Source organism: Hippocampus zosterae, chromosome 14 (assembly GCF_025434085.1).
Source record: "Hippocampus zosterae strain Florida chromosome 14, ASM2543408v3, whole genome shotgun sequence".
NCBI lineage: Eukaryota > Metazoa > Chordata > Actinopteri > Syngnathiformes > Syngnathidae > Hippocampus > Hippocampus zosterae.
The window spans coordinates 2,536,555-2,559,833 of NC_067464.1; the positions used below are offsets into that span (position 1 = coordinate 2,536,555).

The following is a 23,279-nucleotide window of genomic DNA, read 5'->3' on the forward strand; positions in this document are numbered from 1 at the left end:
CAAATGGTAGGTTGCATCGAATAAAACGGAATTCGAGGCCATATTGAGTCGAACACGGCGACATATCGATTAAAAACAATCGATAGAGCTCTTGCTTTCATCTGCTCAACTTCCAATCAAGACGCAGTGGTTGAAAGAAAAACACAAACTTGTTGAGTGCCCCGACTTGTGGTGGATGAGGCCAGCTGCTAAACTCTTTCGTGTGGGGAACAACCGCAAGGAGCACCACCACACACACGCACGCACACACACACATCCACGCACACACACACACACACACACACACGTGTTTATGTGCTGCCCACACTTCCTCTTGTGTCTCTGACCTCACATCCTGTCTGAGTGTAAGACGATAAGCGAGGACAGACGTTGGCAGTCGGAAAATGGGAAAAAGATGAAGGATTTGGGAACTAGGGAAGAGGGGGAGAAAATATATATAAAAAAGCTCAGGGGAAGTGTGGGCCAGACGAGACGGAAAAGAGCGACTTAGCATCAAAGGAGACAGGATGTGGATGACATGGGCGGCGGGAATTGGGTAACTTCACGTGCTCCGGTGAAAACAGTTTTTTTTTTTAAAGCATCAGTGGAGTGGAACGCGATTGAACGGATGCGGGATAGAACGCACAGAAAACAATGTGCAGTCAACTCAAAAAGGTCCTTTCGAAAGTCGCCGTTTTCAGTTTTAAACTTTCAGAGGTGACCGCAATTCCCCAAAGAGCCAATAGAGGGCACTGGGGTGTCATCAACAGAGACTGGTCGCATTCTACTGAGTTGCGTTGCTGTTGTCAGAGATAGTTAAGAGTAGACTAGAGCAGGCGAAAACTACAGATTTGTAGACAGACTAACAATTGCATGGACATACGTGGCGGCCATGTTGGTAGGGGCGACCATCACGTCATGCATCATGGATAGCAGGGACATTAGCTTAGCATCGCCGCAGCTACCTTTTCATGTCGATGGCCTCAGGTGCTAGTTGTGTAGGCTAACCAAGCTTTTTTGAAATAAAATAAAAACAAGTTGCTATTATCCTCCACCTATAAGCGCCAACAATGTAAGTTAAGAGTGAAATTAAAAAATTTTACCATGATCATTTACTAAACTTTTCATCCAGTTTCTAGCTTTTTCAAAACTATTTGCAATAATTTTGTACGGTACCGGTCATTTTTAGACCACAAAAAAAAGTACAAAACTGCATAATTGGTTCTTTTTTTTGGCCAGAGACAAAAATATTTCCATCTTTGACATGTAAAGGAGTGAAGTACTTGACTACTTGCATACGAGTGCTCATATCGGAGATTTTGGGTGTAGTAATCCGATCTGTAAACCGATACAGTTTTGTTTTCGGCTGATATTGGGCCGATATCCAATATCAATATCAGATCGGGACATACCAATGTTTTTATCCCGCGACCCTAGTGAGGATGAAGCGGTTCGGAAGATGAATGAATGAATGAATGAATGAATGATATTTTTAAAGTATGACTGTTTCATCCATAAATATCTCGTGTAGCAGTAGCATGTGATCGACTTCCTGCGTCTTGACTCCTGCAAATATACTCGACCGGAAAGAAGAAACGGAAGGGGGGGGGGGGTTGCCCCCCCAACAACAACAACCAAAAAAAAAACAAAAACCTCCACTTGGAAGTTGGACACACCATCACGCAGGAATGGCTGATAACAATGACATCTTGTCTGCGGCTGGCCTCGCACACTCTTAACTGTGTGTGTGTGTTAAAAAAAAAAGAAGAAGAGGTCACATTCCTGCAGAATGACGGCCTGCGGCTCCGGCATGCGTTCTGTCTGCGACGGGACAGAAAAAGACCTTTAAGGCCTGGAGGGGGAGGGGTTGAAAAATGTGAAAAATGCAGCAGAGCGCGCACACACACACGAACACACACCACGTGGAAAGGAGTGCAATAGATTGTCATCTTTAGCAGTCTCTAATCAACGGCGAACAAAAGCACTCAGCTGAGAGGAAGAAGGGATGAGGAATGAGGTGTGAGCAGGAAAATAAAAACATGTCATTGCCTGCATGCACGCACGCACAGACACACACACAGTTGCAACGCTCGTTGTCATGGTGAAGGTTTGCATATACATCGTTTTTTTTTTTAAATTCCAAGACTTTCAAAAAATAATTACAAAAGTATATTAAAAAAAATAAATCACCTCATATAATTCCAAAACTCGGAAATGTAAAAATACAATTTTACTGTCATCTTTTTTTCTTTGAATATTACAAATAATCTAGTTAGATTATTTTTTTATTCGTATTATATTTGTATTTATATGATTGCTCGTGTCTGATTAGTTTTTCCCATTTTTCCCATTACATTTTGACTGAAATATTTTTATATTTTAATTTTTTTTTGTTTTACAATTGTTCTTAACAATCCTACAATTTTATTCTACCATATTATACTGTTTATTTTATTCCAAAAGTTAAGACGTGACATAAATATTAGCATTACCAGGAATTGCAGCAACCAAAAAATATTCAAAGACATTATTGAACACTTCATAGAAAAATAAATAAATTCGGAAATAAAAATGTTTTTAAAAAGACGTTTGAAGCCGTTTGTTGCCGAAGTTCACCCTCGCACTCAACACAAAACAAAGAGCATTAAATGCCGTGCATTTAAAACAACCAGACGTGGCCTTGGGAATGCTGCCGCTGGCTTCATGCTAACATCTCATGGAAAACACCATTGACAGGCTAACATTTAGCATTGCTGTGGAATAACCCTCGATGCAACGGGCATTCGAACCCAAATGGCGGAACGAACCATGCAGGCGGATTATTTAACATTGACAAGCATATATTCTTGATCCTCTGCAAAAAAAAATCTCGAATAATATTATGGGAGGGGCGGCCCGGTAGTCCAGTAGGTTAGCACGTCGGCTTCACAGTGCAGAGGTACCGGGTTCGAATCCAGCTCCGGCCTCCCTGTGTGGAGTTTGCATGTTCTCCCCGGGCCTGCGTGGGTTTTCTCCGGGTGCTCCGGTTTCCTCCCACATTCCAAAAACATGCGCGGCAGGCTGATTGAACACTCTAAATTGTCCCTAGGTGTGAGTGTGAGCGTGGATGGTTGTTCGTCTCTGTGTGCCCTGTGATTGGCTGGCAACCGATTCAGGGTGTCCCCCGCCTCCTGCCCGAAGACAGCTGGGATAGGCTCCAGCACCCCCCGCGACCCTAGTGAGGATCAAGCGGTTCGGAAGATGAATGAATGAATGAATGAATGAATGAATATTATGGGAGTTTATTGAGCCAGACTCTTTTATTTGTGTCTGTATGACTCTATTGAAGTACCACCCCTCCAATGGCTAAGTGGATCCTATTTGTCATCTTGAAGGAGCGAAATAAACAAAATGGTTTGACATAAGACGCCCCCCCCCCCAAAAAAAAGGCAACAGGATTTCCTCACACTCATGCACACAGCTCAGCTGCAGCACACTTGACACAGAAGGGGTCACTTGCACGCTGATTGGCAGGAACAGCCATCCTCAGATGACCTCGCACATGATGTCATCATTTTTTCCTCCATAATTCTTCATCTGGTCCGTATCATTTTTTCCTGCCCCCCTCTTGCGCATCGCCCTATTTGGAAGCCGTGGGAAGCGCGGAGAACTCAACCCAGGGGGCGAGATTATCGCCATGGCGATGCACATCCAAACAAGGAAGGAGGAAGAATCGGTGAGGTGGGGGGGTCATAGGGCAAGGGAGAGTTCGATGTTCATGAGTCATGCTTTGGTCAAAAGGTGAGTGCGGCTCATGGAGATGACATCACGGAAATAGAAGATTAACTTTTTTTCCGTCTTTTTCCTCAATGCGCCAGGTTCACTTTGCCGTAAAATGAACCAATCAGCTTCTGGAGCCATTAATGTTGGCAACCCTTGTTAAGATGTGTTCTTGGGCGTCGAATAAATTCAAAATCTGCATCAGCGACCCAAAACTAAGAAGCCTCGATTGTGATTTTTGCAAGCAGTGCAGTTCGACTCACCAAAACGAAGTCGGGAACATCTGCTTTCGTGTCCGCTCGCGGTAACTTGGCGACGGTTTCTGCCAGAAGGCCGGGTTCTAGGAACCCGCGGCGGACAGTGCGGAAGCGAAGACAGGGAGGCGGGGGTGTGGGGGAGCGGGCCCACATCTGTTTCTGCTTGGCTCGTTTCTGGGAGGCAAGGAGGGCGGGGCCTTCGCTAGAGATGGCTTTAAACAGGGGGCGGAGCAAGGCTGCCATGTTGGCACCGAGGCAACAGCCACGCATGGGCAGGGCGGGTAGGGGCATGGGGGGCAACTTTAATGCTCCTTCAAGGTCAGTTTGAGTTTTTTTTTTCCACAATACATTGTTTGAAATTCTAATTATTTCGGGTTTTTTTCCTTGCAGCATTTACAATAAATACATACAATTTAGCAAGTAACAAAATTGTATTTAAATTGAATTTAACCAATTCATAAATATATATATATATATATATATATATATATATGTTTCCCTTCATTTTATTCAACTAAAAAAAAACAAAAAATAAAATAAGTAAAATGAATCATAATTGTCAAATTGCCATTGACAAAATATAAATTAAACATTAAATTAAAATTATTTTAAATGCATATGCAAAATGTTTCTGCTAATTGCTTATGTTATTTAATATTCATAATACAATATAATAATTATAGGTTAAGTTCAACTTTAAAAAAAAAACAAAAAATAAAATAAGTAAAATTAATCATAATTGTCAAATTGCCATTGGCAAAATATAAATTAAACATTAAATTAAAATGATTTTAAATGCATATGCAAAATGTTTGTGCTAATTGCTTATGTTATTTAATATTCATAATACAATATAATCATTATAGGTTAAGTTCAGATATTCTATTATGTACAATTAAAAAAAAAATTTAAATAATGACGTAAAATGTTGAAATGCTATCTAAAAGAGTCAATTCTAACAAATACTTCACATTTCATTGAACATAAACCAATTATTGTAACGAATATTTTTTCCCAATGCATTATGCATTCACCCATTTTAGAAATAATAAATAATACGACAAATATTGCAGGACTCTCGATTATGCAAATGCTTGGTGGGCCGTACGATAAAATGGAGCGCGTGGCTGTTTGCGTGTGTGTATGCGTGCGTGTGCGCGTGCGTGTGTACATGTTTTCCAAGCTTCAGAGATGTACTTTTTTTCTTCTTTTTTTTATGTCCCAGCTCCCCTTTCCTTGAAACGACTCGAACTCCCCCGTGCTCCGATTGTTTTCCAACAAGTTCACTTCCACAGTATTCAATGAGTATGTGTGCATGTGTGTGCCCGATCCCCACCACGTCCCTGGGACCCGGCCGGGCCGAGACAGCTGAGGACCCGCTAAGACAACGCGTCGTCGACGTGTGAGCGTTCCCTCGACTCGCAAGCCGAGCTGTCAATCTCCCCCCCCCCCCCCTGCGCATATGTGTGCGTGTGTCTTCTTCGCTGGCAGACTAACACAACCTCATCTGGATTCACACACCGGCTGTATGCTGGCGTGAAGGTTTGAATGAAAGCTACTATTTAAAGGGCCAGTTGACTTAAGGAGCAGATAATGTCTCCCTTTTACTCCATTTGGTCAAATCATCCCTTTTTTTGGGAGGGGGGGGGGGGGGGGGGGGGGGGTGACGAGGTCCTCCCGATGCCTGAAAACCTTTGCAAGCGTGTATATCCTGTAACCACATACCCACACAAACACCTACTTAGTAGCACTGCATGTTCGGTGTACCAACGCCTCTGTTTTTAGTGTGCTGTTGGCCTCTCACTCATATTGCCGCACACAACAAACAAAATGTGTTAGCCGATACCCGCCTGCCTTTCTACGGTTCGGTTCTTACCCATCCGGCCACACCTAGTTTGATCAAATGATTCATTCAAATCAGAACTGTCCCCCTGCGTTTGTTCTGCTGTCACCCCAGGGCTCTGTCTTGGGCACCCTACTCTTTATCAATGATCTTTGGCTCTTGGTAATATTCATTCATTCATCTTCCGTACCGCTTGATCCTCACTAGGGTCGCGGGGGGGGGTGCTGGAGCCCATCCCAGCCGTCTCCGGGCAGTAGGCGGGGGACACCCTGAATCGGTTGCCAGCCAATCGCAGGGCACACATAGACGAACAACCATCCACGCTCACACTCACACCTAGGGACAATTTAGAGTGTTCAATCAGCCTGCCATGCATATTTTTGGAATGTGGGAGGAAACCGGAGCACCCGGAGAAAACCCACGGAGGCCTGGGGAGAACATGCAAACTCCACACAGGGAGGCCGGAGCTGGAATCGAACCCGGTACCTCTGCACTGTGAAGCCGACGTGCTAACCACTGGACTACCGGGCCGCCCTGTGTTTTGTAAATTCAACATGTGCTTTCACAATTGTGAAGATGACACTCAGCTGTGGGGTTTCCCTAATTAGGGTCACGGCCACTCTTCCTCCTTTCTACCAGACTGACTGCTTCTTTGAACGTCAACATTGGTTCTCATCCAACTATGGATGACTGAAGTCCACTCTGGCTAGTCACTACAAAAATGACAACTTCTCCAGAACCCCTCTGCCGGCATTATCAAGAGGACTTACAGATACTTTGCGTGTTTTATCCGATGACCTGTGTGTGTGTGTGTGTATAAGTGATAACACAGAGCTGCCGTCTCTCCACGACACAAAGTTTCCTTCATCCGGCAAGACTGCACAGGTATGCACAAGCACCATCGGCCCACCACCCCTCCACCGACAAGGCGCCTATTGTGGCTGAGGGTAAAGCGATAGCACTCCAGGACGGCCTCAACTATGCGGCGAGCCAGACAACCCCCCCCCCCCCCGACCCCCCACCCAGGGAGGCAATCAACTATTTTTGAAAGACAAAGTTCGTTTCATGTATTCAAAGGGCAGTTCGAGTTGAGTCACTCGGGCTATTTCTGCGTCACGTTACAAGTCGGTCACACACAAATGAGAGTCGGATGGCGGCAGGGGACTCCAAACCCGCATCACAAAAAGCCGCTTACAACAGTAAATTCAAAACAATTCCCCGAAAAAGAGGTTTCAAGCTGTTTCTTGACTCTCCAATCTTAAAGTCACCAACAAATTAAACATCAATCAAAGAGAATTACATTTTGTGTCCTCGCAAAGAGGCTAATTTGTAATGTCTGTAAACAACACGCGAACCGATAACATGTCACTTTTTTTCAGACCCTAAATGTTGTGTACAAATGATTTTGTCCTACCTTGCGGGTGTGCCTCCGGTTCACCATTGCGTGGACTGCTGCGAAGCCGCCTCTCCGGTTTCTTGCTACCTGGACTGCCGCCGCCTGACCCCACTGACCCGAGTGATGGCGCGTGGGACTTGCTGCTATTTCAAAACATATATACAGTATAGTATATAAACAATCAGAATCTACTTTCAGGAAAGATGCCAAAGCCAATACCGCACGGTCACCTGTAACCGTTGTGGGCCGGCCCCAGGCTGCCTTTATAAAGGCTGGAGGGCGGCGAGTTGAGCCGGTTCTGTCGCTCCAGTTGCCTCTGTTCCTTGATCTTCTTGGGCTGCGGCTTCCCGTACGTCTCCTCTCGGATAAAGTTGGAAATGCCGAACACCGGCATGATTTCTAGGGGCGGGAAGAGGGAGTTAGTGGCGCTGGCAAACTAGCAAAGGCGCGTTTCTTATACGGCGTGCTGGCTCGGGACGTGGGTACCTGGGTCGCCGTACATGGGGGGGAGGTGGTGCTGGTAGTACTGGTGGTGGGTCAGCTCGCCGGGGCTGACGGGCGGGTAGAACGAGTGGGAGTTGGGGATGAAGTGGGGGTGGGCCAGGTAGGGGGGCAGGTGGTGCGTGGGCGACAACGCGGGGGAGTACGATGGGGGATAGCACTCTGGAGACTGGGGGGTCACCACCACCCGGCGGACCCCGGTGGTATCTTCCAGGACCTGCCATTGAAACATCAGACAACAAATCTTTTTCGACAACATTGTACGGTACGTTTGGTTAGTTTTCCCGAATTTGTGCTAAGCTAACTGGCTATCGGCAGAACATGAAGTCACGTCGTAAAGACGCGGGAATGGTGTCCCGCATCATCGCCGCGGTTTGCGCTCTGCAATAAAACGGAAGGCGTTGTTTGGTTTTGAATGGATTTTGAAATAGAGTTTTCTCGCGCCTGCCGTGCAAGTCCCCGCTGCGTGTGTGCAAACTTTGGAATGGTTATTGTTCCGAACAATCACATTCATGCGTACACATCGCAGCTATTGAGGCACTTCCAACAGACCCTGCATTCCAGACCCGGAGCAAAACAAAACACCCCCTGCAAGTCATCTCAACAACACAACAACAATATCATCACACATGCATACACACACTGAACCCCCCCCCCCCAAAACAAACACATTGAAACGGGAATACGACGGCGTGTGTCGGGCCCGACCAATATGGATTTTTTGAAGCCGATGCCGAGACAAAAATTGGGCAGAATTAAATTGTGATCACCGATTAATCAGCCATTCATTTGAAAAAAAAATATATCATGAACAAAACAACTTTTTTGTCCGTTAACACTTACTACAATAAAGGTACAAATTACAGGAAGTAGTTTTACCGTTTTATTCATTCATTCATTCGTTAGCACGTCGGCTTCACAGTGCAGAGGTACCGGGTTCGATTCCAGCTCCGGCCTCCCTGTGTGGAGTTTGCATGTTCTCCCCGGGCCTGCGTGGGTTTTCTCCGGGTGCTCCCGTTTCCTCCCACATTCCAAAAATATGCGTGGCAGGCTGATTGAACACTCTAAATTGTCCCTAGCTGTGAGTGTGAGTGCGAATGGTTGTTCGTCTCTGTGTGCCCTGCGATTGGCTGGCAACCGATTCAGGGTGTCCCCCGTCTACTGCCCGGAGACGGCTGGGATAGGCTCCAGCACCCCCCGCGACCCTAGTGAGGATCAAGCGGCTTGGAAGATGAATGAATGAATGAATAATCGGTCGGGCCCTAGTAAAATGGGTGAGAGAAAAAAACAAACGACAACAACAAGACCAACCCCTCTTTGTGCAACCACCCCATCCCCAGCACACACACACACACACACACACACACGAACGCACTCACACGACCCCCTACTCTGGCTGAGTGTTTACACAGGTCAAAGTCCCAAAATGACTACATGGGGACCTGATGCAATATTTACTGCTAATCCGCACACACAAATAGTTGAAAGGTATACACACACACACACACTCACACACACACCATGACAACCCTTTTCCATGGAAAAAAAAAACAATCATCTGTCAATAACACCCTGTGTGCGTGTGTGTGTGTGTGTGTGTGTCCTATCAGGCCTGTTTATATAAGAGTGACAGTGTTTCCCGCTCACACTTGGCCCACCCACACACACCCACACAATCCAAGCCAATGACCTGGCTATCAGTGGCCGAAATGCAGACCACACGCTGTACTTAACTGACCCCCCCGGTACAGTATGCTTATGTAAATGGCGTTTTGTTTGTTGGTAATCGGACATCCTGTACATTCCTTGTCGCTAAGCAAACGGGGGGCTAACCTAACCTCCGTTGTGTTTATTATACAACGGCCGGAGGATTATCATATTAGAAGGTGGCTCGCCATTGCCTGGAGGTGGCATTTGCTAAGTCAAAGACTCCTTCATATCAAATAGTTTTTGAAGGACGTGCTGAAAATGTTGTGCGACGCTAGTATCGCCACAGAAACGTAGCCAGCATGCCATTGGAATGGGGTGCCTCAAGGGTCCATGTTTAGCCCTGAGCATTTTCTGAATGACATCAGTGATTGAGAAGTGATACTGCAAATTCTTAGTGTTGAGCTTTTTGCGGATGATACCAAACTGCAGTCGTATTGATGACAGTGACAACCCCCCCACACACACACCCACACACCTCCTCCAGACAGACCCCCCTATATATTCATGACAATATATGAAAGGAGACCACAAGAGGCAAGTGGAAACTTTGGAGTATAACGCTTGCAAACAAACCTGTGAGATATATCCTGGCGGCACATGGATGGGCGGGATGGAACCGTTGGGGGACATCATGGGGACCTCGGCAGGACCTGCAAAAGATGACAAACATTGACTCAATGAGCAAAGATTGACACTCGTTAGTCACTATTGACATGTTCTATTTTACTGAAACCCTGAAATCGTTCTGCTTTGTTGAATCGGCTGCTACCTTGCGGTTTAAAGTTGGAGACGATCCGCTTTAACGCGGTTCCAGCCAAACGTGTACTTGATCACACAAGCACTTAATTCCGGTCTTTTTGCGGATAACATTAGCCAGTTAGCTTCTTCTTTCCCTCCGTTAATTACTCCCTGCAGCCCCTTCATGAGAACAATACGTTAACGATTATTGAATTAGACGTGGAACCGCCACGTTTTGCTGGCGTAGTAGCCAGCCGACGCTCATTGCTAGCAAGCTGCTTTAGCTAAAGTAGAACCGATTTGGCCTCGACTTGCCGACGACTTGCACATAGCTGACGTAAGCGCGTCACCGAATGCATGTCCAGCCAAAGTGAATCTTTTCAGGACCATGTAGACAAATGTAAAAACAAAAACAAAAAACAAAAAAAAACACCTAAAGAAAAAAATGACTTCACGACAAAGAGTTTTCATCGTATTGTTGTATCGCCCATTTGTATGTCACACAATGATGTCCTTATTACTTCCAAGTCGATTTACAGATTCATGTGGAGTCTGTAATCTCCAAAAAGTTAAAGCGCTGCCTGTGTTTTAGAATCATGTGAGCAACAAAAACAGTGCAAGGATTTAATAGAAGGAACAGATTTAAAACTATGTCGACTTTTCCGTCTTTGCCTGAATACACGGACCATCTCCTCCTCCATCTTCTGCGAGATGGAGGGTCCGGGGCTGCTAAAGTCATTGAGGAAGCTGCCGGGAACGCAGGAGGGAATAAATCACAATGGGAACGCAGACACCGAAAACACCAAAAATTTGGTGGGGTTTTTTTTGTAATTTTTATTAAAGCAATGAACGTGGGAGGGTCCTGGATAGGTAGGCAAGAAATGACACGCAGTCGTCTGTTTACGATGGTACGACGCACACTATGGAAAGAATATGTGGCCATGTTGCACAAGTGCCGGATAACGGCACAGTCCAATTTATCAGAAAAAACGGATTCAGGGTAGTGAGGCACCTACTTACGGGAATGTCTGCCTGTGATAGGACTAAAATCTTTCCGTATGCTTGAAGAGGATTCCTTTTCGTCAAATTACCATTACTTGCTAATCGACTTCCTATAAAGACGGACGATTCCCATTCCATCCCGTATTTTTTTGGAGTCTTTCCAAAATTCCGAGAAAATTTTGCTGAAGCCTTCTGGAAATTCAGCTGGAACTTGTACCAAATACTTTCCCGACATTTACCAATCCATCGAAAAAATTCTGCAAATGTCTCTAAAACTTTATGTGAATACAGCAAAACCTTGACACAAGTTTATGGAAAATTTCTGCAAATTTGCCAAAAGCTTTCCGCAAATTTACCCCCGACCCTTCTGCAAAATTACCAAAAACTTTCCACAAATTGACCAAAAACTAATTTCCAGAAAAACTTTCAGGAAATTGACCGACATGTTTTTTCAGGAATTTACAAAAAAGAAATTCCAGAAATTGACATAAGTTTCTCCACCACGTTGCAAGTTCAGTTTCACACATAGAACATAGCGGATAACAGACAAGATAAGTGCAATTTTGTGGTAATATTTTACGCACTGGTGATATTTAATTTGACTCCAATTAAATCTTGTGCATGTCGTTGGTTTTTTTTCGCCCACAGTTTATCAATAAGGTGTCGTCAAATGCACTTTGAACATCGACAGTAAGAGTCATTAAGGTTTCAAATATGGTTGATCAATGAATGATTTAGGAAAAAAAATCATGAAATCATGTTCCCCCCCCCTCAATATTGTGATTGTGATATAATATGCCATTTTTTTCCCATGTTTATTGATTTACACACGCTATTAATCTCTACTTCCATAATCAATACACGATACGGCCCAACATTTTGATACAAATGTCTTCTCTAGCCACTTTATAATAAACTAGGTGGTTCGCCGCCTTCCGGGCTCATCAGCTAGTTCCTGCGGAAGGCTGGTAAGGTGGGCCTTTGGCCCACAAAAGTGTTGTTGCTTGGTTCAACTTTTTGTTCATCTTCATTGCTTATCGCGAAAATAAAGAGATGTTTAGCTCTACTAAATAACTAACAATTTCATTGCAATGCTTGTGGGTAGACAACATTTTTTCGCTAAGATGCCCGCGCGATCGTAGTGAGCCACTGCCTGAGCGGCGCAAAAGTAGGTACGTTTTGAAAAGGGACAGACGGAAGGACAGACCGCGTGCGGGACGACGCGCAATGTATATATAAATTAACAACATAAACATAGATGTAGGAAAAAAATGTTTTTTCCCTCAAAAGCCTTTGTGATGTGAAAAAATCCGATTTGACCTAGATTCATTGTTCAGCCTCAATATAAATTTTCTTAATTGCTTTCTTAAATAAAAGTGGTCTGGGGAAAGAGGACATGTGAGTCGCAGGTTGACCACAATTCTGCACCGATGTTTGAAATTTTACCTTAGAGTTAGTCAGATTTTGCCTGACTAACTCAGCACGGCGCACTTTCAACGTCTGTCACGGTTCCTCCAGTCAGAAATTACCTGCCTGCCCTTCCAGCCATTAGTCACATCCTTCCAAAATTACTCACTTCATCCTCCCTTTCTTCATTTCTTTCATCCCCAAATGATTCTCCCCCTTTCCTTCCCCACCTCGCCTCACTTCCAGTCAGGTTGAACACACACACACACACGTACACGCACACACACACACAGGGGTAGAGTGTATGTAATAAGTGTGTCAGTGTGGTGAGAAGGTCACAGGTAGCCCGCAGACAGAGCTCCTTCAGTCCCGTCTACTTGCGAGCCGCCGCGACGGGTGTGATAGAATCCACATTCAGGAGAAGCTCGCATACAGTGGCCCACCCCCAACCCCCCTCTACCCCCCCCTTCAAAAAAACCCTCTCCCGACGATAGCCTTGCTCTCTTTGGTTGGCACACAGCAGCATTTCTTGACACGTTCTCGTACACACGCATTCCCATCCATGGCCCCCTGGACTGGACCCAACAGACCCGACAACCCCCCCTCCCCCCCCCGAAAAATACAAGACGCTCTTTGTGAGCTGTCCTTCACGTACACACACAGCTGTAAACCACATGCCTGCCATTTCGGAAAGCTGCGCATAATTAACTGATTGTACGGATTTGTGCGTGTGTGTGTGTGTTTGAGTGAACGGGTGCATGTGTACATTCAAATGGTTGGCGCGATGTGACCGATGCTAACATGATGTCACAACTTCCGGTGCCTAATCGGAATGGAATTCCGCACAATTCTACAGGCAATGTATCGAATGTTCGGCAGTTCGAATGTCGGTCGGAAGGCCCGTTAAGAGGATCCATCCGCGACCCGTCCACGTTTGTCAATCGGCGACCCATCCAACACCCTTCCCATTTAGCCATATTTCCAGCAGCAACACATCCAAATAGCTAACCTTCCACCAGTGAGACGTGCCTCAACCGCCCATTCAACCAGATTTCTTTCCATCATAGGACCTATCCACTCGCTAATATGTCCAGCAAATTGTTCACGCTACACATGCTAACACGACGCCGACGCGGTGAGAAGGCCGACTTCAAAATAAAATCTTTCCAAAAAACGTCAATATGCGGACATGGGATCTTCAAAAGCAATTTAAAACAAATTACTCTGACATGGCGGAACCCGGCGCGTGTTGTCAGCATTAGCGGCAAGTGGCTAGCAGCTAGCCGCTGAGCGAGTGCCCATCGTCGGCTGGCAAGAGCCCCCGAAGACTTTTCAAAGGCGGTTAAATCGGCGAAAATGGCTCTGCACACTTTGATGCCGACAGTCTGACACGGTTGCAGATCCTACTGATCAATTTGAACAAACTAGGCTCACTTAAGTGTGCTATTTTAGCCGGAAAATATACGACTTGATGTCACCTTGTATCACAGCCCAAAATCTCACTAATCATCCTAGAGAAGAAAATACAGTTTGCTGCTTTGCAGTTCAAATTAAGGGAGAGAGAGAAAACAAGTTGATGATGTAAAACTGAAAACCAACTGGTCGGAAAATGTGTCATTTTCTCGTGTCTTCATACTTGTTCTCGCACACGCATACACACACAATGTCATACATTCAACTTTCCTGCCTCACAATAAACAAGTTTGTAATCTCATCCAACTGTCTTTCTTCCATACATTCACTCTCACACACACTCATTCACGCACACACACACACACAGAGGGGAAGTGATGTAACATTTCATCAGATGTTTCCCATGATGCAGCTGTCAAAGCCAGCTGCGAGCTGGCCCCAAGGCAGCAACACACACACAGCAGCTCAGAAGGACCCTCACACGGTCTGCAACGCTGTATTAACACTCGCTCAGAAAACTTGACATCTATTCATTTGACATTAAGAGAGAAATGCACCTTTTTCTTGCACTTCCCATTTGGCGACTAGACGGTGCGTAGAGGAGACCCTTCTGGGAAAGCGCACGTGTGTGCCTGTGTGTGTGTGAAAGAGAGAGCGCGCTATTGCTTTTCTGTGCTAAAGTGTCATCACCCTTGATATATCACCCTTTTCTCTGGGGTCGTAACTCTACATATGTGTGTGTGTGTGTGTTCTTGTTTTTCTCTGGTAGGTGGAACAACACCACATCTTGAATTGAGAGATATTTGTCTTTGTGGGGACATTTTTGCCGTTGCACCCAAGAAAAGTGCTACGACGAGTCCAATTAACTGTGTGTGCGTGCGCATTTATGAGTGTGTATTTGTGTGTGTAGGTGCGCATTTGTCTGTGTGTGTGTGTGTGTGTCAGCTGTGACGTGGCAGTGCCTGGAAGTTATGTAAGCGTCAGCGGGGTAATGTTATCTGTCCTGTGAGCCCCGAGAGCCAAGGCGCTCCCACAATAGCTTCCTCTGCGCACGCACACACACACACACATACACACACGGCTGATTCTCCGCGAAGAGAAATATCCCCTCAGTAAAAGGTGGGGTGTCATGTATGGCGCAACACTCCAATAAATATCCAAGAACAAACTCGTAGGCCGAGGTATACATCAAGTGGAGCATCCGGCGCCCTGGTGCACCCAACACAACCAGGAGCTAAACACGCCCGAGACGGCGGCGATGATCGTGGACATCTTCAGGAGAGATCTTTGGCCACGGCTGCCCCGTGTCAACCGTCGACACCTACAAGTTCCTGGCAACGGCGGTCTCTCAGGACATGAAGTGGAGTGGGAGGCCAATATGAACTCCATCCTGAAAAAGACCCAGCAGAGGATGTACTTCCTGAAGCTGCTGAGGGAGCATGGCTTGCCGCAGGAGCTGCCGAGACAGATCTACACAGGAGTCATCGAATCAATCCTGTGTTACTCTATCACAGTTTGGTTCGGGGGGCCACCACAGTAAAGGACAAAATCCGGCTGAAACGGACTGTTAGGACTTCAGCAAAAAATAACATTAAAAAAAATGATGCTGAGGACTTGCACACCACGAGAACCAAGACAAGGGCATGGAAAATCCAACAGGACCCCTCACACCCTGCCCACCACCTCTTCCAGCTACTCCCTTCAGGCAAGCGCTCCTGAACCATGTTCACCAAAACTAGCAGACATCCAAGCAGCTTCTTCCCTCTCGCCATAACCTCCCTAAACAGTCACTCAAATCTAGAATGGCTCTCAAGTGTGACACGGCAAGAACAGTTACCGCACTGGTCAGTGTTGCTCCAGCTCTCGACATACTTAAAAAAATTGTCGTTGATCAACATTCCACAGCGCCAGACACTTTAAAGCACTCAAATGACTGTATAATTGCACAACAGAAGTTGTACTTCAAGTACCCGCTACTGGTCATTTTAAAAAATGGCGTAACGATTATTTGCATTGACCGTCATAGTATTGGATTGCACCACTGATCATTTTATCTCTGCTCGACGACTCCGCACATTGTCGCGCAGCTGTCGTTGGGCCCTACTACTGCTCAATGGTACCCCTTAGATTACGATACTTCGATGTCATGTCTTTGTTGATCGTAGTTGCTTGTTATTGCAATACCTGTGTAGCCTGTACTACCGGAGACAAGTTCCTTGTGCGTTCTACATCAAGATTATTCTGATTATTTTTCATGTGGGAACCAGCTAAAACGTTTAACAAATGAAAGCTGGACATTTTTTTTTATGACAAGATTGGTGACACACTAAAGCAGAAAAACAAGAGTACAAGCAGGCACAGAAACACACCAGCAATTGTCTTGTGTGGAGAAGCCAAAACGTCAGGAGACAAGACAATGGTCCACATGACAAAAGGGGAAATGTCAAAGAAGGTGCCACCTAAAGCATATATACATGAACACACACACACACACACTCACTTGCAAATACACACACGTCGTAGTATTTTTCTTCAAGGGTCAAGTGTGATGCCACATGAAAATGTTCAGACAAGTCCACACACAGACACACACACTTTCCTTGTCAAGGGTCACACTTAAGGGGAAAAACAAGAACACACACTGCTACAGTGGACCATACTCGTGTTTCTGAGCCCATATTTACCTATTGTATTTCTTTTTCTTTTTTTTTCTTTTTTTTTTTTAGATTGAATCCGGTGAGCTTGGGAGGGGCAGGGAAGGGGAGGGGGGGCAGCCCAGGAGGAAGCGGGAGACTTCCTGTGCGGGCCACTGCCCCGGGCAACAATGCAAAAGAGTGTGTGTCAAACTGCCAACAGAAGCACGAACATTTATTTTATTTTTTTTAATTAAGACAAGTTGGCAGTCGGCATAGAATCTCAGCGAATCGCTGATTTGCTTGGGAATGTCAATCATAACCTGTGGATTTTGTGCGCGCGGGAGGTATGCGCAAGCACATTCCTGCGCCCGAGGCGCTTTCATCACTTATCGTCGTAGCAGACAACAGGAAGGGAGCATCCTCAAAGCCTTCAGGGTAGAGATGTTAAAATTCATCCATTGACGGCTACTGGATGACCAAATTACTATATTCATGATTGAGTCATCGTTTCGACTTATTTCAGCTGCTCAACAGTAATTATTCTCAGATTTATATGGTCTAAAAGCAGATTGATTTTTAATCATCGGTGAATCTGTTATTTTGTCGATGAATCCGATTTTTTGTGAGGTGAGGAAATTGCAGAATTACGGAGACGTACACAATCTCCTGTTGTTGCTTATTCAATACTCAAGCATATCTATTTCAAAAAATAAAAGTAGAAATGAAAAATTGTGTTTAAAAAAAATAATTAAAAAACAAATGTAAGAAAATGAAAATTGTAATTAAAATAAAATCGTTTTAAATTAGCACATTTATTTAAAAAAAGAAAATTACATTGGAAGGAAAAACAGAATCTGAAATTAAAAAAATTAAAATAAAATCGTTTTAAATTAGCACATTTATAAAAAAAACAAGAAAATTAATTACAATGGAAAGAGAAAACAGAATCTGAAATTTAAAAAATTAAAATAAAATCGTTTTAAATTAGCACATTTATTTAAAAAAAAGAAAATTACATTGGAAGGAAAAACAGAATCTGAAATTTAAAAAATTAAAATAAAATCGTTTTAAATTAGCACATTTATTTTAAAAAACTAGAAAATTAATTACAATGGAAGGAAAAACAGAATCTGAAATTAAAAAAATTAAAATAAAATCGTTTTAAATTACCACATTTATAAAAAAACAGGAAAATTAATTACAATGGAAGGAAAAACAGAATCTGAAATTAAAAAACAAAAAAAAAATCTAATGCATACTCATATCGCCAGAAACCGCAGAAAATAAATAAATAAAGTAATAAATTGTGCGTTAGATGCTCCCAATGTTATGCGTTATAAGACCAAAATTGCAGCGCCCCGAGATGATGCAGAATTCAAATTCTGCATACGACACATTCATCAGAATGTACATTTCCGTATTGCTGTACCGTACAGAAGAAGGACCCTTAACGGTTGTTTGAGAATCCAAAAACTCTTATAACCCTAGTTCAGACGAGTATTATTATTTTCTTGGCCTTGAGTTGCCCTTTAAGAAAGAAAAACCAAAAACAAAACCCCTCACATCTCATGTAAACATGAATTAAACCTGCCTGGGGGTGTGTGGCACAAGACTGACGTAGCGACCGTTGTGGTGTTAGCGTCTCAGATACTCCATTGCCGTCGCAACAGCGCGAACCCGATGCCCCCGGCGCATAAAAAGGAACAACAGAGGGTTTCATCACGGAGAAGATGTTTTCATGTCGCACAGGCAACTCAGCATTTTCCCCCCCGAGCCGCAATTTTCTTCTTGGATAATGCGGGTGATGCGCAACCCGTTTCCACATTTGGTAAAAAGAGAAGAACTTGGACAAATGTGCGGCTTTTCCTCCAGTCCCCCCCCCCCACCCCCACCCCCCTCTTCTATATTTGGAACGCTACACTAACCCGAACGCACACCGCTAGACCGACTCTTGCGCAACACTAAAGACGGACACATTTCCCGAAACCGACAATGACGACGAACGCTCCATCAGCTGAAAATTTGCCACGCAAGCCAAATTCCGATCACGTGATCCAATTAGCTCATGAATTAGCATGAGGCTAATTGAATTATGAATTAGCTCATGAATTAGCATGAGGCTAATTCATGAGCATGTCAAGATATTTGTGTTGACGCATTTTTTAAAAAATGCCAGCACGTTCCCCCACCCACAGGAGACAACTCGCTGACCCCCCCCCGGGGATGGAAAAAAAAAAATTCTGCAGACCGACCTACTTTGCTGCTGCTTCTGCTCCAGAGCAGAGCAACGTCATGTCTGGAGGGACTCGGCCGATCTGCTTTGTTCTTTCAGAAAACGCGCACGTATACACACACGGCAGCCCAGCTGCGCACACACAGATGTGTACACAATTACACATGAAGGCGCTCATACACTAAGACAAACATGTCTGCAAAGAAAAAAAAAGGAAGAATGCAGACAAAAGTGGCGCAACACCTGGACACTTGAGTATAAACTCTTTAAGGAGTCACGCTGACACACACAAACACAAGCAAACGCTGGAATTCTGGGAGACGCTGACATTTGCGTAGTCTACACAAATCACACTCGACACACCTGGAACAACACACACACACACACACACACACACACACACACACAATGAGGATTTGCCCTGATTATTCACAAGTTTTTCAAATTATTCTTGAACATTCTTTTCATCGAACATTTTTAGTGTAAAATGACGAAAAAAAATTTTTTGCATTGCTAGAATGCTAAAAAATAACTTTGTTCAACAACAACTTTGATTTTCGCAAGCTAACCCGGAGAACGCTCCCGAATGAGAGCATGAGTGGCGGGTTGCTCTGTGCAGGGGATAAATAATTCATGACATGTTTGAGCACTATTATATTTTGTCTATGTTAGCTACTGCACCGATTGTAATATGGCAACATAAATGCTTCATTAGTTTCATTAGCCCGTCTATGACATTGTGCATTGTAGGTTAGCCTGAAGCTAATAGCCTTTCTCAAAACAAGGTTATGTTGACGACACAAGTCGCTCCTTTTGTCGTGCGTTTTGTTCAACGGTAAACTTAAAGGGCAATGGGGTGGGGGGGGGGACACTTTGCCCGTCGCCCGCGTTTTTTTTCCCCTCAAAACATACACGATCCAGACGCTCTATGACTCATTATATCCATTCGCTAATCAGTTGGGCGCGTCTCGCGAGGAGGCGCAACAGCTGTCGGCGAGTAAACACACTCGGCGGAGTCCAATAATCGTTTCCTGCTTCTTCTCCTCCTCCTCAAACCTTGACCCAGTAAAAAGAGCAGCTTTTGGAACCCCCACCACCACCACCAACCCCCCTCCCTCCATTCCTTCAGGATGAGTCACGGCCTTTTGACAGGCGCTTTACGGCTCCGGTTTTCCCAGTTTGATCAAAGGCGAGAGCCCGCTCTCCGCTCTCGCCGCGCCAATTTGTCCCCCCTTGTCTTTTTGTCCGAGAAGGTCCCAAAGCCTCTGCGCGATGGAGTGGATCCAAGTCCAACTCGAGCAGGGACTTTCCCAGAATACCCCCCCCCCCCACCGCCGCCCCCAGCACCCCACACCCTCCACAAACACACTAACAGCCTGTCATCTACCATTCAGCATACACGGACGGCATGGATGATGTGTTCGATGATATTTGTTAGGGCGACTAGGGAGCAACAAAAATTTCATTCCATACGCCCCCCCCCCCCCCGCCCGCTGCCCCCACAAACATATTTCTGTCGGTCCAATCAGGCAAAGTGAAAGCTCACATGATGTAAACAATTGCATGTGGGAACTGTAAAGCCTCCCAAACTTTTTTTTTTTTGTGGTGGGGGGGGGGGGGCACCTCAGGAGTCGTGAAAGCATATTTACAAAACAAACGCCTCTTTTAAAAACGACATTTGAAAAAAAAAAAAAAAAGAACATCCTGATCAATAAGTTCTGGCTTTTCTGATCATTTTTTGGTCCTCGGATCAATTGAGGAAGGAAGCGGCGAGATTCCCGTGGAATTTGAGGCCCTGCGAAAAGAATGCGGGCATGTGGACATTTATTGAAGTGTTGTTGAGGCGCAATGAAAACAAGATGAGCAAGAAGAGAAAAAGAAGCAAGAAGGGGGGGGGGGGGGGGCAAACATCCCCAGCTGTACCCTGAACGTCAAGCGAGCCAGGAATTTCATCCCTGGAAAAGATTCCCCCCTTCTTCTTCTTCTTCTCTCTCTCGTCTTCTGGAAAAATGCAAGCCCTTTTTTTTTTCTTCTCACACATGAAGACAGAGGCAGCATTCTCCTCTTCCTCGGCATAATACCCCCCCCCCCAACCCCGCCCCCCCAACCAACATCCGCCCCGCTCGCCCAGAAAGCGGGCCAGGAAACTTCCCGAATGCGCGAGAGACTCGGTCCGAAGTGAGTCGGCGGCAGCGGTGGTAGCGGTGGCGGGGGTGGGGTGGGGTGGGGGGGTCGGGTTCGGGGGTGGTTGCTCGGGGTCAGCGGCGTTAGAAGAGGAAGCGGCCTCACCCACAACGCGGCAGACACGACCAGACACGCGTGGTGTGATTCGCTCCTTCCCCCCCCCCACCCCTCCCCGGCCTATTTACCTTTCCTCCTTCTGTCATTGGGATTTTTTTATTTTTTTTTCCACTCCACCCGCCTGGCTCAACGTTGCCTCTTCATGCCCCGCGCGGCCGACGAGGGCATCGGGTTCAAAAGGGAGAGCGGGGGGGGGGGGGCAAGCAACAACAATCGACTTGCCGTTTTTTTTTAACAATCGGGGGCGAGGTAAAATTTTGACATCCGGCCCATCGAGTATTTACAGCAGCGATGGGCAACTACAGTGCTTGGGGGGGGGGGGGGGCACAATTTTTCCAGCAGTGCTTTTGGACGAAATACGTGAACGGACCAAAATAAGTTATTTCTTTTTTTTATATATATATATTAAGTGGATTAACCGGTTATCAGGATTTTTTTTTCTACAAAAAATCTGAATTGGCACCCCCAAAAATAAAATCAAATAAATTTTAAAAAATCCATCTCTCTTTCTCTCGCTCTGCCCGTTTTACTCACTTCTGCCACTTGGGGGAAATTTCCTTTGACCCCTGGTAATGGGTCAAATCCCTGAAAAACTGCACATTCAACCAAAAAAAAAAAAAGCAAAATTTTTTTTGTGCATCCCGCCATGACGGACATGCCCTGCGGATTTCCTCAACGCTGCCGGACGGCGAAAGGAATCCGGAGGGCCGTACGAGGTGCGCGAGCGCCGCGCGTATGTGTGTTTAGCACACATCTAAACGCGGATAATATGTCGCTTTCACGCAGCGATTTACACACGAACTATCCAAATCCACCGAGGGGGTAGAAGTGCAGACTCGGACAAAAAGAAAAAAAAAAAAGGGGGGGGGGGAGTGAAGCAAAAGCAAGCATCATCCAGCCCACTGAGACAAAAATAGACGGCGACTAAATATATGAAAAAGTGAGGAGGCCTCTGCAAACCAGAAGGGAGGAAAACTGATTGCGCCAGAACAAGTCCCAATTGTAATTTTTTGGGGGGGGGGGACAGGTGGAGGGGTTGCTTCCGGCCACTTGAGAGGATGACATTGTCAAGTGTGACATTGTGAAGTTAAGACTTTATCATTAACGACAAAAATCAAGAAAATGTCCATTTTGAAAATGATTTTTTTTACGATTCAAATAAGAGTAATGGGCAAAAACCCTGTTCAGGGAAAACAAGTACAAACATTTAAAAAAAAAAAAACGATATTTTTTATCACTTGAATGCTTGTTACGCTCTTGATTTTATATTCACTAGTACTTTTTTTTTAACCGTAAAAAATTTTGACATAATAAAGGTTTTGGCATAAAAACTGACAATGCAAAGGGATTTTTCATTGTTCAAAATATCTTTAAAATTTTGTGTCAAATCCTTTATTGATCGCTTCGCCTGAATGTAGTATTTGTGCCATGTATTTTGAATCATTTTCATTATGAAAATGAAGCCCCCCCCCCCACAATTGATCCAAAAGCAGAAAACACTTTCCTTTGCAATTACAATCATTGGATGAAGTTTTATGAAGAATTTATGAAGAATTATTTGATTTTTGATGCATTTTTCATGAAAAATTTTTTTTTTAATCTTTCGCAATCTGATATAAACACAGACAACTCGCCAGAGACAGAAAAACAACAACAACAACAACAACAAAAACGAATTGGAATATGTGATTAAAAAAAATACATGAAATTATTTTTTAATTCACCCATTTCGATTAATAATTTTTTTTAAATTGTCCTCATGGTGAGACAAATCAGCAAAATTATTTGAATTGACTCATATTGTCCGAAAATAAGATAAGATATCCTTTTATTCGTCCCACACTGGGGAAATTTACAGCCGCCAGCAGCAAGAATGTATGTAGAAAGAAGAAAGAAGAGAAAAAAAACAACAAACATCTTTCAATTAAATGCAATATGAACACAAAATGGATAAATCGCGGTACTATTTACAATTTTCCTTCACATCATTTACTTATTATTATTATTATTATTATTATTATGTTTTTTATTCATCAGCCTGACAGCAAATGATGGCGGCCCGGTAGTTCAGTGGTTAGCACGTCGGCTTCACAGTGCAGAGGTA

General features: G+C 44.6%; 2 protein-coding genes and 1 long non-coding RNA gene across 2 annotated transcripts in view; 1 reads left to right on the forward strand and 2 right to left on the reverse strand.

Annotated features, from left to right (window-relative positions):
- Window positions 1-23,279, reverse strand: part of tnika (TRAF2 and NCK interacting kinase a) — a 284,569-nt gene that overhangs the window by 112,763 nt on the left and 148,527 nt on the right.
- Window positions 1-23,279, forward strand: part of LOC127614344 (uncharacterized) — a 232,305-nt gene that overhangs the window by 58,617 nt on the left and 150,409 nt on the right. The window lies entirely within an intron of this gene.
- The window catches only part of LOC127614337 (fibronectin type III domain-containing protein 3B-like), an 81,242-nt gene that overhangs the window by 26,859 nt on the left and 31,104 nt on the right, over window positions 1-23,279 (reverse strand). Inside the window, exons 4-7 of the mRNA XM_052085612.1 lie at window positions 10,019-10,095; window positions 7,721-7,952; window positions 7,465-7,633; window positions 7,253-7,374 (exon numbers count right to left, since the gene is read on the reverse strand). Of these exons, the coding sequence (XP_051941572.1) occupies window positions 7,253-7,374; window positions 7,465-7,633; window positions 7,721-7,952; window positions 10,019-10,095 (600 nt within the window). The remainder of the gene's footprint in view (window positions 1-7,252; window positions 7,375-7,464; window positions 7,634-7,720; window positions 7,953-10,018; window positions 10,096-23,279) is intronic.